Genomic DNA, 14,754 nt, shown 5'->3' with positions numbered 1-14,754 from the left:
GTCAGCTCAGCAAGGACTCCGGTCTCTTTCAGAGGACCCCTGCCAGGTCCACTAACTCTTTCTACTCTCACAGGGAGCCAGTAGATGCTAGAGATGTTGTCAACATCACTGAAAATTCAAGCTCTCCTTTCATATCTGTGGTGCATTCACACCAGATTAGCAGTAACTAGAGTGATGGAGATGTTCCAATATTATTACTAATGCAAATTTCTATTTATGGTTTTCATTCACTGTTGTGACTTTCTCATCACTGTCAGTCTTTGTAAGAATTTACATCAGATGTCAGTTGAAAATACTGTCAGTATCTTACTATTCTACAACCCATCGCACTGTATGAGTCTAGCTGCTGCTTTGGGGGGAAACTGGGCCATTCCACTAAGATTGGAGTCTGATGTAAACTAAGGATCAGCCATGGTTTCCTATGACTTCTATGAAGAAGAATGACTCTTGGCTGATACCAGCAAACCAGATAAGGGAGGGATTTTTTCCCTTTTTTCCCCTGTGAGCTCAGTTGTTGCCCTTGTGTTAAAAATGCCTATTTACAGTACTTTGTGTTGACTATCCCAATCTTTAGTAACATTTATTTTTTGCAATGTTTTCCCTTCATGAAAATGGTCTTTCCAAATATATCTCTAAGTGCCTGGCAAAGCACATGAATGAATGGATTACATCAACCATTGTGGAAGATTTCCCATTTTAGACTAGGAGGAATTTGTGGGGTCAACTGCTGAACAATGAGAGCTTCTTGCTCATTGGGAGACCAGAGGAATCCAGTGGCATTAGAGGGTTTGCATTGTAAATCAAGTCTGTCATCCCCTTGTCAACTACAAAAACTTCTACTCGCTTTATGCACTAAGGTTTGTTATTAAGGTTTTGCGTTGTTTTCCAAAAATGTGAAGGAAATTTAGACTCATGAGACATTTTTCCAAAGTACACATTGAATCTGAACTTTGGAAAAAAAGAACAAAATATAGTGCTATTTAGAATCTCGTAAATGATGAGACAGCGCTCTCCACAATTGTGACTGTGTCTAATGAAAGTTAAAAGATTTCAAGTTATAGTATTTCTCCAGGGGTGCTATGTGGGAATGGCCAGCCACCCACATTTTATTAATAGACTGGACTTCAGTGTCTCGATAGGCTGAATTTATAATTAATTGATATATTTAATAAAACTAGCCTCACTTTATTGTTCTCTTCAAAAGCAAGTTTGAGTTTGCCCCCTGCCCCTCAAACCCACACCCCACTCAATTGGAAGAGAATATTTTTCTAGCCATAACTGAGAACAGGTTGAATATCTGGCCTGCACAACCTCTTGCCTCACTGAAAACTTGGTTCTGGGCCAAAAAATTTAAGAACTTCTGCCTTAGGAGTAGAGAAAAGACAGGCTATTTGGGGGTGGTTTATTGTGATGATTCAGGCTTCATTATCCATTCCACAAATATTTATTGAATACCTACTATGTCCGCTCTAAGCAACAGGCCCTGGGGGTTGGCAAGTGCCAAGGAAAACCTAGTTCATTAAGACATCCCAGCTAGTAAAATAACCGAATGGGAAATGAGAGGATGAGGACTGACTTCTGAGGACCAAATGCAGAACAACCTGGCTAAAATCATGTCTGAGTAATTTGCTTCCCTTGATGGATGATAAAAGAATATACACAGGACTTAGTAGGAGTCTGTTTGAGAGAGTAATTATTACAACATGTGGTAGAAAAGAACCATAATCATAGACCATAAAAATAGACCGTGGCTCTTGACTAATACATCAGACCAGATCATACTAGTTGATAAAAGTAATGAAGCCTGCGTGGTAGAGTGGTTCCATTTAGTAAAACGATCACAAACACCTACACAGAAAGGAATGAGCAAGGGTGTGCTATTTGCAGAGGCCTAAATGTGGGAACTGCAGAGCATCAAAATAAAGCAGTTGAGGTTCACACACTTACATATATACACCCACTCACCTCAGACCTTATTAATCATTTAACATTTATTTTATTTTACCAACTGCCATTTAACCTTATGACTCTATTCCCAACTTATGTTGACAAAATATTTGGTCCATGGTTCCCATAGAATGTAAGAAATGGATTCATGTATGTTTTTTAAAAATAAAATAATGAAATAAAAGCAGTATCAACTGTGTTGAGCATATTGATGACTGAACTCCAAGCTATATGAGGACAGACTATTTCTTAGATTGCTCAGAATTCTCTAAACACGCAGTCCAAACCAGGAAGTCTCCCTAAAACAGAGTAAATCTATTTTACTGACCCTGTTCTGTGTCAAAGAACCAATATTGTACTTTAATTCCATGGTATTTTCTGTTGCTCATATATATGCACACTGTAACCAATTATTATGCTAACATTACTCAGGAGCCAATGTTGGTATCAAGCAGTATTATTGAGTCATTGGCATTGTGAGTATAAATTTGTAGAAAAAACAGTAGTTGGTGGGGAGGCTACAGGTTAGAATATAGTGGTGATTATGGCAGAAAACACTTTCTTATTATTCGGCAGAGTTTCGTCAATTTCTTTTTCCATTTTTGATTTTAATATTGAATTCTAATTTTGATGACTTCTATTTGTTGGGCATTAATCTGATTGATATCACTAATAGCTACTTTCAGATGTAAGCTAGAAGTGTATTAGTATTCAAAGTTTCAATTTCACTATCAGGTAACCTTTTCCTTTCATTATGTTTGTTGATATAATAATGGTTGAACTGGTCTTGTAAGACTTTACATGCTATCAGTCCTGCTCCCGTTTAATGGCCATTTATGTTATATTTATTTGACCTATGCTCTTTTTTCACTCTTTTCCAGAATCTTTCTGAATCAGTACTACTGATTTCAATATTACTGGGTTTCAGTTGGAATGTTACCTCCCAGAGTGACTTTCTATTTTACCTAGGGTATCTTCTTCTATTTCATGCCATCCTATTATTTTACATTAGAGCAATATAAAATTGTTTTATTTCACTCTCTTATTTTATTATACTTTGTGATAGCACAGTTGGTAGTTCGTTTACTTTGCACGTGGCCGACCCGTGCCGCCTCTGTCCCTCTCTGTCCCTCTCAGAGAGCCTCACAAGCTACCGAGAGTATCTCGCCCGCATGGCAGAGCCTGGCAAGCTACCTGTGGAGTATTCTATATGCCAAAAACAGTAACAAGTCTCATGATGGAGATGCTATTGGTGCCCGCTCGAGCAAATCGATGAGCAGAGGGATGACAGTGATGACAGTGACAGATATAATAATGATTTATAGCATTATATAGGTTTCAGCATTATAAATAAACATCAGTGAATTAGAGCAATATCTCTAAGGACTGGGACCCAGAATATATGGTTCAGTTTCTGGTACTACTTGGTCCTTGAGCATTACTGGAGTGACCCCAAGCACAGAGCCAGGAGTAGCCAATTACCAACACTAGGTGTAACCTAAAAACCCAAAATAAATAAATCAGAAAGTATAAAGAAACGAACATCTGTATAGACTAAACTATGATCACCAAAATGTAGTTTCCTTCCTTCACCATATAATTGACCTCTTTAAACTCAATTTACTTTCCTCTCTCCTCCTTCCCTTCTGCTTTCCACTATTATTATTTGTATGTTTTTGGATCATATCTGACAGTGCTCAGGGATCACTCTTGAAGGTAGTTGGTATTTGAATTGAACTGAGGTCAGTTGTATGCAAGCAAGAGCCATACTCCTACATTATCTTTCTGCCTCTTGATTGCTACTATTTTATTTTTTGCAATCAATAAGGTTGTTTTTATTTTGCTTTACTCATAATCTTTCTTTCTTATCTTCCTTCCACATGAGTGAAATCATACAATGTGTGTCTTTACCTTATTTCAGTTAGCAAAATATTCACTCTTTATCTTTAAAAAATAGTTGTATAGCATTCCATTGTGTGCATATGTTACATCTTTTGTATCTGTGCATTTTTCTGAGAGAACTGAGGTTATTTCCACTTCTTGGCTTCTGTAAATAATTGTGCAGCACACATGGGGGTGCATATAGTGTACCTGCATATTTTGTAAATCTTAACATTGTTAGTAAAATGATGAGGATTTGCCTTCTTTTACTTCATTGGTAACCGAAGCTCTCAGGTAATGTCCAAGAAAGATCAGGTTACAGCAAATTGTGTATATAAGTAGGGGAGAGTAAAAAAATGAGTGAAGTTAGGTATTACCTGTCTATACAACGTCCACCATCTCACCCTCTCACACACAAACATACACACATAGTTAACAATACAATGCATATATAGACCTTTATTCATAATTTAGAAGTGACTTATCAGTCCCTTAAATGATCAATGTGACACAGGAATGAGGTTCCTGAAGAGTGACATTTATGCCCTTGTAAAGGAGGGAAAATAGAGATATAGAGTAATCGAGTGACCTGGTGATGATCAGATAGATCCTGGCCACCAAGACAGAAAAGTTTTAGGAAAGCTTGGAGGAAAATTCACTAGAAAAACAGAGCATATTGGATTAATGGAAAACCAATTATTCTGCAGTTGATTCTGTCTTGGATTGAGATCATCTTCTAAACTTTAACATTGCCCTTTATTTGAAGATTTAGAAGAAAGCTGTCAGCATTTTCAAGAAGGAAGATGGAAAGGCTGAAATCCACCGATCTATCACCTTGGTTATAATAGATGGTCTGATAACCAGTGTTATAACCAGGAGGTGGCGGTCTGTGGGTATAAACAGGTTCAAGATTGCTGTTGTAGGGTACATGATGACAAAATTAATTGAATGAGAGGAGTTGTTCCATTGATTTTTTTGTTTGGATAACACCCAGCTCAGTGCTCTGGGGGTCCCTCCCAGTGGTGCTTAGAGGACTCTTCTGTGCTTGGGCTTAAACCTAAGGTGCCTATATCCAAAGTGTGTGCTCCAGCTCACTGAGACTTCTCCCTGGCTCAGGAGAAGTTATTTTAACTGCTCATGACTTTCCTTAGAGAAGAATAAATGGGAAGTGTCCATAGATATTTTGTGCTTTTTTTAGATTTAGATAATAGAGAAAATATATTAGACAATTGCCTTACGTGTCAAATGATGCTAAGTTACTGTGCTGATAAGTGACCATTGGGAAGTCATTCCAAATGGACAGTGCAAAGGGCATATTATGGCGAAAATTGTGTGATGAGAAGGACAAATGATGTGAGGGGAGTTTGTGTCTTCACTTATTTATTTATTTATTTTTTATATCTGACTAGCAGTGCTGTTGAAGGCAATTCTTTCCACTGTGTTTTAGAAAAGTAGCAAATGGAGCTATTTCCCAAAGAATATAAGTGAACTTCATCAGTGTTTGGGGGAGGGTGTAATGACCTCCAAAGCAAACCTGGTTTCTTTACAAGATAATCACGGTTCTTTGGACAAAGGGTGACTGTTCCTTGAATTGAAGCAGATCTGCCTTTTCAAGGGACAAAGGTGACCTAGGAATGCTTTGGAATCTCCTACTGTAGCATTTTATGAAAGCAGATTGTTTCCTGTGCTCAGAGACACAGCCACAAATTTTAATTCCCTTGTAGATCCATATTCTATGGCAGCACATGCAACTTATATAAACTCAACTCTAAAATTGGCACATAGTATGGTTTAGGAAGTGATTTAAATTGTATAACCAATATTTGCACAGTACTTCTTATGATATTTAAAATCTTTATGTTACTATTTAAGACTGGTAACCATAAAGGGATACCTGCTCGGCTCTGCAGGGGTAATTTTATTATGCTCAGTTTTTGTCTAATGAACTTACCTTAGAACCTAGACCATACACATAGATAGATTGCTCTGAAATTTAACATCTGTCCAAGATAAGAACATAAGGATTTTTCCTTCAGAGCAACATGATTCCAGATAACTTATCTAGAACAGCAGTCTAAACCTAATATCAACTTTAAATCAGTTTGTTAAACCGAATTTACAAAAGTTCCAAGGTAATGTTGTTTGCATTATCAGATTTCTAGTTCCCCTGAATAACTCAAGATGATTATTATTGAGGATCCAAAGGCCTGAGATGAAGGGAATATAAAGCTGTGGCTGGCTACCAGAGCCATTTGCTGTGCCTTTTCATGGTCACCCTGAAAGCTTGATGTAGTCAGTTTAGGTGAATACTTGTGCATGACTCAGGATTGGTCCTAACAGCCACGTACCCATCTCTTGCAGTCCTAAGTAGCCAGTGCCAAAGGATGAAGGTGAACTTGGCTTTAGAATCCTCTTGCCTTGGTGGAATCAGACCTGAAACCCGACCCCCATCCCAGATGCTTTGCCTAAAGCAAGCTTCCTGCTGCAACTCCTCCAGCCCAGGGCCCCTTCCTTCTCCACACAGTAAACAGTAGACACTCAAGTGAGCTCCAGGGAGCCTCTTGCACTGCACTTTAACCAGGAGGGGCTTGGGTTCATTGGAATGTGTGTCTCCTCTAATCTGGAAGTTGGCATATTAAGGGGACATTGAGTGATTGCCACTCTCTTGCTTCTCAGGAACAAGCAGGAGATATTCATGTACTTCTGTTTTTATTCTTCCCTCCCCCGACTCTTCAGATTTATGAGGAATCCAAGATGAATTTGGAGCAGGAGAGGCCGTTCGTCTGCAGTGCCCCGGGCTGCTCCCAGGTGAGTGTTGGGACCCTCATTGTGGCTGGAAGGTCGCCCCTGCTAGCAGCAGAGCCACTCTCTTGGCAGGGCCACCGGCTGCCGGCGACTTTCTACACTGGAATCTTGTCAGATTGTCCCATCATTGCTACGATTGCCAACATTATCTCCATTATTCTGATGATGATCATTATTACCCCTTTACAGTTTGAACTACTTCCTTACAGCCTCTGAAACCCATCCTCGTTGGTCATTTCCACCCAGAACTTCCCCTTGGAAGTAAGCCAGATGCATCCTGCCCACCAGATGTTCAGGATTGTTTTTGTAGAGAGCAGGGGAGGAGGTGCCTGCTCTCACCCCAGCCCCTTATGCTGGGCCTTTGGGTTGTGGGTGGCATTGTTCACCAGCAGAGACTTGATTTCTCTTTAGCGGTATCTTTCCCTTGGAGTGAAACAAGTCCCCAATCATTTTTCAGAAGCCTCAGGACTTTTTCCAACCTATTTAATCTTTTACCTTTTGGACTGCTGTGGGAGGTTGAGCCTCACGTTACCTCTGGTGGCTACGGCAGGGCCTCCTTGAGAGAGGCAGAGATGCTCTGTGCCTGGTGCCAACCTGCACAGACTGCATGTTCAGTTCTGACTACTACAGCCCTCTACTACCTCCTGCTGTGCTGTTGCTGGCAGGAGCTAGTAGCTCTCCGAGAGGAACTGGAATTAATGGTCACCTAAAATCTGAGTTTTACTTATATTTTACTTTTGTGTTTTTGGACATACTCAGCATTGCTGAGAGTGGCTCTCCCTTCAGGGGTCACTCCTGGAGGTTCTCTGGCACTCTGGGGATCAAATCCAGGTTGGCCATATAGAAGGCAAGTGACTTATCTGCTGTACTACCACTCAAGCCGCTAAAAGTCAGAGTTTCATACTTCACCTCTGATGGTGAGTGTTTGGTCACCTCTGCGGTCTAGACTTTCAGGAAATTGTCAAAATCTAGTCCTTGAAAAGTGACAACATGTGGTCACTGTCATGCTGATATCTTTATTTTAGAGGATAAAGAAGAAGTTAGAGTTCTGAGACAGACATTTTTCCCATATATTACACTCTAAACTGCATGATTTCACATGGAATCAGTCCCCACTCAACTGTGTGGAAGCGGGGTAATGTTGGTAGATTGGAATCTTCCTGTCTAGGATCAATAATAGCAGAAGCTCTTAGAGGGCCCTTCTTATGATATTTCTCCAGAGTGTTGGTAGGGATGCTAGGAGTCTTGCCTTGGAAACATGAGACATTGTTACTATGCTGCCATGTCACCTGTCACTGAGAAACCAGAGTCCTTGGCTCAGGCTCTAGTAGGTTCTCTGCTGGGAAAACATAAGTTTTGAAGCCCCTGGGGATAATGCTGCTAGTTCGGGATTTTCCACTGAAAAGGCAGAAAACTGTTTTACCTAAGAAAGATAAAACCAATTTCCACTTAAGTTTCCTTAAAACGGGATCTCTTTTTTGGGGCACTCTGGTTTTTTCCAGATTCTGGCTATTGTAAACAGTGCTGCAGTGAACATAGAAATGCAGATTCCATCTCTACTATACCTTTTTGCCTCTCTGGGATATATTCCCAGGAGTGGTATTGCTGGGTCAAATGGAAGCTCAATTTCTAATTTTTTGAGAATCGTTCATATTGTTTTCCAAAAGGGCTGAACCAGTCGGCATTCCCACCAGCAGTGAAGAAGAGTCCCTTTCTCCCCACATCCATGCCAACACCGGTTGTTTTTGTTTTTTGGGATGTGGGCCAGTCTGTGTGGTGTGAGATGACATCTCATTGTTGTTTTGATCTGCATCCCCCTGATGATTAGTGATGTTGAACAGTTTCTCATGTGCCTCTGAGTCATTCGGATTTCTTCTTATACACAATGGAATACTATGTAGCTGTCAGAAAACATGAAGTCATGAAATTTGCATATAAATGGATCAACATGGAAAGTATCATTTTGAGTGAAATGAGTCAGAAAGAAAGAGACAGATATAGAAAGATTGCACTCATGTGGAATATAATATAACTGAGAAGTACAAGTTTGCAGTGATGCAATTTCTGGCAGATATTTCTCTGGACTTAGATACTAAAATACTAAAATACAGAAACCCAAAACTGTGAGGCCGCCAGTGCGGTCACTCAACCTCATATCTCTTCATTCTCAGCAATGGAAAACAAATTATCAAATACTTCCTTTTCAGCAGGTCAGACTTTAGGGGGGAGAAACTCCAAACAATAATAGTGAGTTTTGTTGAAATATTGAATGTAATCAAAGTGAAAGTAAAGTGAAATCTATCAGTTACACAGGTGGGGTGGGGGGCTAGGGGTGTAGGGGGGATAGGGGTGTGGGGGGACGGGGTGGAACTATACTGTGATTCTTGGTGGTGGAATATGTGCACTGGTGAAGGGATGGGTGTTTGAGCATTGTATAACTGAGACTTAAACCTGAAAACTTTGTAACTTTCCACATGGTGACTCAATAAAAAAAAAAAACGAGATCTCAATAGGCAAAGTGAAGGAATGGAATGGGAATTTAATTTGTTGCTAGAGCATTTGCCTTGTATGTGTGAGGATCTGGTTGGATTCTTGACACTGCAAGAAGTGAACTGAAAATTCAATTACCAAGGGGAATAAGATGAATTGGAAATCTTTGTTTTGCTTTGATGATGAAGATGTGACATAGTTTTATTGCCTTTGAGTCAGTCAACACATTTGGGGGATCTACTATGTGCAGAAGACACATATATCCATGTTCTCACGGAGCTTCTAGTCTAGTCATCAAGTCTATAAGCAGATGGTACATTGATCAATTGATTGGTTTATTATAAAATTCAACAAGAAATTGCACAGGACATTGATGTTTTACTTTTCTAGAGAAAGGGAATAGGGGTCCTTGAAGGAAGGACAGTTGAAGGAAATAGGATGCTCAGGAGTCTTTAACAAGGACTCAAAAGTGTTCATGATGAGTTAGGATTCCAATAGTGCTCAGGTTTGTGAATGAGAGAGGAGAGTCATTGCAGGAGAGGTGGCTAGCAATATTTAATATTGAGGCAAGGCAGAGAAAGGAAAATGGCACATGGGTCACTTAGCCATATGACAGAATTTCCAGACTCAGTCCTATAGGCATCTGAATACATCTGTTGGGTAGGAAGGATGTCCAGTGCATTGCAGGTTATTTAATAGTATTTATGCTCCCTACTGCATGGCAGAGCCTGGCAAGTATCCCTTGGTGTATTTGATATGCCCAAAACAGTAATAAGTCTCACAATGGAGATGTTACTGGTGCCCTCTTAAGGAAATTGATGAACAATGGGACGACAGTGCTATAGTGCTATGCTCTCTACTTATTAGATCTCAGTAGCAGTTCCAGTGTGACAACAAAAAATGTCTCCAGGCATTGTCAAAATTCCCCTTGGGGGGAAATTGCTCTCTATTGTCAATGCTCCTTGATGGTTTACATAGGGGTTTAGTCCTACTTACTTCTTTTGGGGTCTCTTCACTTTGGGGAAGTCAACTACTTATTTCTAATGGTGTTCTCCCACACTTTTTCTGATATTGCTATTCACCATCTTTGTTCATGTCTGGAGTCAGGAAATGTATAAGTAAATAAACATCCACATATGTGTGGTCCCTGATGCCTGGCACTGTCTGAGCAAGGACACTAGAGTTCTGAGCTGTTGTATTTGGCAGGCAGGTGCTTGCCAGTAATCTCAGTGAGAGGAGACCTGGCAGATGCCTGATTGCAAAAGCCTGAGTCCAGAGTGGCGAGGAAGTGGAGGTGGCTGCCATGGAAAAGTCCTTCAAGACTGTTAGGGAGTGGTGGGAAGCATTGAAATATAATGGTAGCCTTGAAGGAAACGACTTGAGAGAGGTTATTTTTAAATTAGAGACAAACTTGAAGAACCACAATTTTCAGAAGATTTGGGATGTAGAGGATCCTGAGGAGGAGAAGGTGAGGGCTGCTTATTCCTTTGAAATAGGAGAAGCTGAATGTAGATCTATGGCACTGTATGGTGGAGGTAATTGAGATTGAAGGGGGATGCATTTTGAATGACCTTGAGCTTCTCAGTGAAGGAGAGCAGTGTATTTTCTTGGCAAAGTAGAATGGACTATGAGAAAAGTTTGGGTTAACATGAGAATTAAGGATTTATATACTTTCTTGGTTTTAAGGTAAAGTTTCGATTTTTTTCCCCTTCTCACTTTTTGCATATTTAAATATCCATGACAAGTCCAAAGTCAGTGTCTCTAATGTGAAAACCATTTATATTAATAAGCAATTATAAAAATAAATAAATCTTTCAATTCAGGAGGTATTAGAATTGAGAAAATACAGTAATTGGCCAGTGAGTCTAAGGTTCTGGTCTAGTTAAAGGAAAATGGAGACTAGTCATTTATGACTACTGCATTCACATTCCATAGCATGAAAGTTTGCATGGAGGATAAAGAATGGTGAGAATTGAGAAGCAGAGTCAAGATGAACTATCTGTGCTTGCATTGCATTGGGGGTGTTGGGTGGATTCCCCACTTGCCTTCACCCATGCACCCTTTGTTCTCATTGGCACAAAGTGTTGCTGTATTAGGAACAGACTATAATATTGGGACAGTTTTTGTGTTATAGTTCATTAAACATTAGCTTTGTCCCAGACATAAAGAGAAACAGTCTTCTCATGCTCAGTGTTAAGTCCACTATAATTTTACCCTCTGAGTTAACCAGGTTTTGAGGTCTAGTGAATCATTTCAGTTCTACATCTGTTGCAGAGTCTATCACGTTGCTTATTTACAATTTGCTGATATCCTACAATCTAATTTCAAAAAGTTGTGGATACCCTCTATTGTTTCCTTTGGAAGGTAATTATGGTTGATAAGAACTTTGAGAGGGGGCTGAAGATAGAGTTCAGTAGGTAGTTGTCTTGCCTTGCACGCGGATAATCCAGGTTCAATCCCAGCAACCCATATGGTCCCCTGCACCCTCCCAGGAGTGACACTTGAGTGCAGAAACAGGAGTTAGCTCTGAGCACAAACCCTAGTCCTCCAAAAGAAAAAGATTAGATAAATAATTACTATTTAATAAATATTTTGGGGGCCAGATAAAGAGTACAATAGGAAGAGACTTGCCTTGCACGTGGCCAACGCAGCACCCAATATAGTCCCCAAAACTTGCCAAAGTTATCTCTGGACACAGAACCAGAAGTAAGTCCTGAGCACTTTCACTATTGTAGTGCCAGTCCCGCTATTGCCACTTGACAATTTTAAAATAATAACTACATATTTGATTACTAGTCTATATAATAATATTATCTTATAGGAAAATTGACTATTATAGAATTAAGGATATTATAAAATTGTTCATTATATATTCCAGAAAAATCATAAGGATTTCAATAGATTGACAAGGAAATTTAAGCCATTTCTATAATCCATACCTAGTAATGTATTTTTTTGATGCAATAATAGTCATCATCATGATCATCATCATCCCATTCATCGTTGAATTTCTCGAGTGGTCTCAGTAACATCTCCATTCATCTAAGCCCTGATATTTTAGAAGCCTCTCTCTACTCGTCCTTCCAACGATGTCATACTGGAGGCTCTTTCAGGGTCAGAGGAATGAGACCCAGCTTGTTACTGGTTTTGCATATTAATACACTGTGGGGACCTTGCCAGGCTCTCCCATATGGGCAGGAAACTCCCAGTAGTTTGCCAGGTTCTCCCAGAGGGAGAAGTAGGCTATAAGATGCTTCCGGAAGCTGGCTTTTAAGTCTCTGTATGCTGGCCATTTGTGGGATTACACGGTGCCAGGGGCAGTCCCTGGCTGTGACCACCTACCTCCTGGGAAATGGGAAATCTGGGCAGAGGAGGCCAAGTCCTGATCTGAGCAGCCTTAGAGGTCTCAGCCCCAGGTTTCACACACCTGGGTTCCTCTGCCGGTTCCTTCATGTGTGAAAGCTCGTCCAAACATGTGGAGAGGGGTCTTGAGCATGGCTCTTCTGCGCAGGGTGGGGAGCGAAGCTGGAGCCCATCCTCTCCGAGAGACCCCAGGGAAGACAGCCAGGCACTCAGGCAAGAGACTCTATATGTAGCTCTCTTCCGAGAGCTGGCTTTTAAGTCTCTGGATGCTGGCTGTGTATAGGATTACACGGTGCCAGGGGCAGCGCCTGGGTGTGACTGCCTAGCTACTGGGAGATGGAAAATCTGGACGGAGGAGACCCAGTCCCGATCCAAGCAGCCTTGTAGGTCTCAGCCCCGGGTCCCACAGACCTGGGTTCCTCTGCCAGTTCCTTCATGCATGAGGCTCAATTTGCAATAACAGTATGATGTTATACAGACCAAAAAGATAGATGATCCGGCAGCAAATATTTATATGCTATTATAATTGGAATTCTGTGTATTCAGAACTCTGTCATAATTTCCTTTGTGAATTGTCATAAATTGCTTTGTGAATTCTGTCCTTTCTAATCTATCAGTCAAATAATCTATATTTATTCAAAGAATTACATTTTAGGATATTCCATAAGATTTAGCCCAGTGAATTTCTTCAGCTCATAAACACAAATCTGCACTATTTGGAGAAAAGATTTCTACCATGTTATACAAGTACAATGGAAACTGTGGTACTCTAGAGGGAGTGAGAAACCTTCTGAAAGGTTTCTAAGTTTTTGACAGATTTTGTAAGTTGTTAGGATTTGGAAATGTTCAGGAGCATTTGTTGTTATTTGTTGGATTTTGACTTTACTTTGATAGTGTAGATAGTTTGGGAAGTTCTCAGGATAGGCTAGGATATGCAGCAGTAACAAATTACACTAAAGCTTCAATGACTTAAAACATCAAAGACCTTATTCAGTTGCCCAAGTATACATTTCTATAGCAGCTTGACCGGATGTTCTTCATAATCTTTCAGAATTCTGAAATTCTCTTCATAATCTCAGAATTATTTGAGATTACCAAAGAATCACTCTTTCCTATGTTGTTAATTGTCATTCTAAAGGGGAGAGGGAGGGAGATTTCTAGAGGATCATGTGCCAGGAATTAGATGCTCTTATCTGGGTAACATGTCACTTCCATTATAACTCAGTGAGAAGAACTAGTCACATGGCCGCTGAAAATTTAAGAAGGTCAGAAAAACCAATCCTATCATTTGACTAAAAGTCAAAACATCTGAAAATATTTGGAAACATTTTTTTAATAGCCATAGTAATATTCTTTGAAAGTTGAAAGTAGTGTTGGCTTACTATATATTATAGAATATTGAAAATGATTTACTGTTACTTTAAATCATATGTATAATTATAAATATCAGATAATTAGTGTGCAAGCTTTTCCTAAACAGAAACATATTATAAAATGTCATGGTATTTATTCATAGATATAATTGTCATATATTTAAGCATGTCATGTATTTCTTTCCCAAGTCTGACATGAATCAAAATTCTTTTCCTACTTCATGCATTTCTTCTATTTTTGGTTAATTTATAGATTATGCTATAATGTCTGGTATATTTATTCTGCCTTAGTCTTTGTTTTGTAATGAGAATGGTGTAGAGCTGTAACTTCCAGGGATGAGTTCAAAATATTTTTGCAAAAATTTTGTGCTGTTTAGGTCTAAATCTACTTTTATATTTTAAAAATCATATTCACATAGGTATTAGTTGAAATGGGAGAATTTTACTTTTTTAGGCTACCTTCATTACACATTACTGTGATCACAAGTAGTCATTCAATGCCCTCCTCTCTTTTTTTTAAGGGATAGTATATTTATGTGTATATATTATTTTAATACCATCAATATAGCTGATGCATTTTTTGTTGTTTTATCTTCTAGTTTAATATAAGTTTAAAGTTTCTCCTCAGACTATATCTCTGGCTCATATGATATATTGGATTCAGTGATGAAATCACAGTTGATTATACTCAAGGATTGTCTAAGAAGTACAGGCCTTTCAAAGGAGTCCTTGGGGAGGAGTGAGGGTCTCAGAGAATGACAGAGACAAGACCTCCTGGGTTTTATTAGTAGTCAGCCTCTAACATTTCCCTGAAACATGGTTAACCCCCTGGTAAACTGAAGCAGAAATAATGATGCATGCATTTGGATAGAATTCAAAGGAACATTCCAGAATC

At 39.5% G+C, this 14,754-nt stretch overlaps 1 protein-coding gene across 1 annotated transcript in view; it reads left to right on the top strand.

Annotated features, from left to right (window-relative positions):
• CREB5 (cAMP responsive element binding protein 5) overlaps window positions 1-14,754 on the top strand; it is a 452,531-nt gene that overhangs the window by 77,219 nt on the left and 360,558 nt on the right. The window contains exon 2 of the mRNA XM_055123939.1: window positions 6,565-6,636. Within this exon, the coding sequence (XP_054979914.1) occupies window positions 6,583-6,636 (54 nt within the window). The 5' untranslated portion in view covers window positions 6,565-6,582. The remainder of the gene's footprint in view (window positions 1-6,564; window positions 6,637-14,754) is intronic.

The sequence above is a fragment of the Sorex araneus genome, chromosome 1 (assembly GCF_027595985.1).
Source record: "Sorex araneus isolate mSorAra2 chromosome 1, mSorAra2.pri, whole genome shotgun sequence".
NCBI lineage: Eukaryota > Metazoa > Chordata > Mammalia > Eulipotyphla > Soricidae > Sorex > Sorex araneus.
The sequence above is the reverse complement of the archived record's forward strand: the minus strand, read 5'-3'. Positions and strand labels throughout refer to the sequence as shown.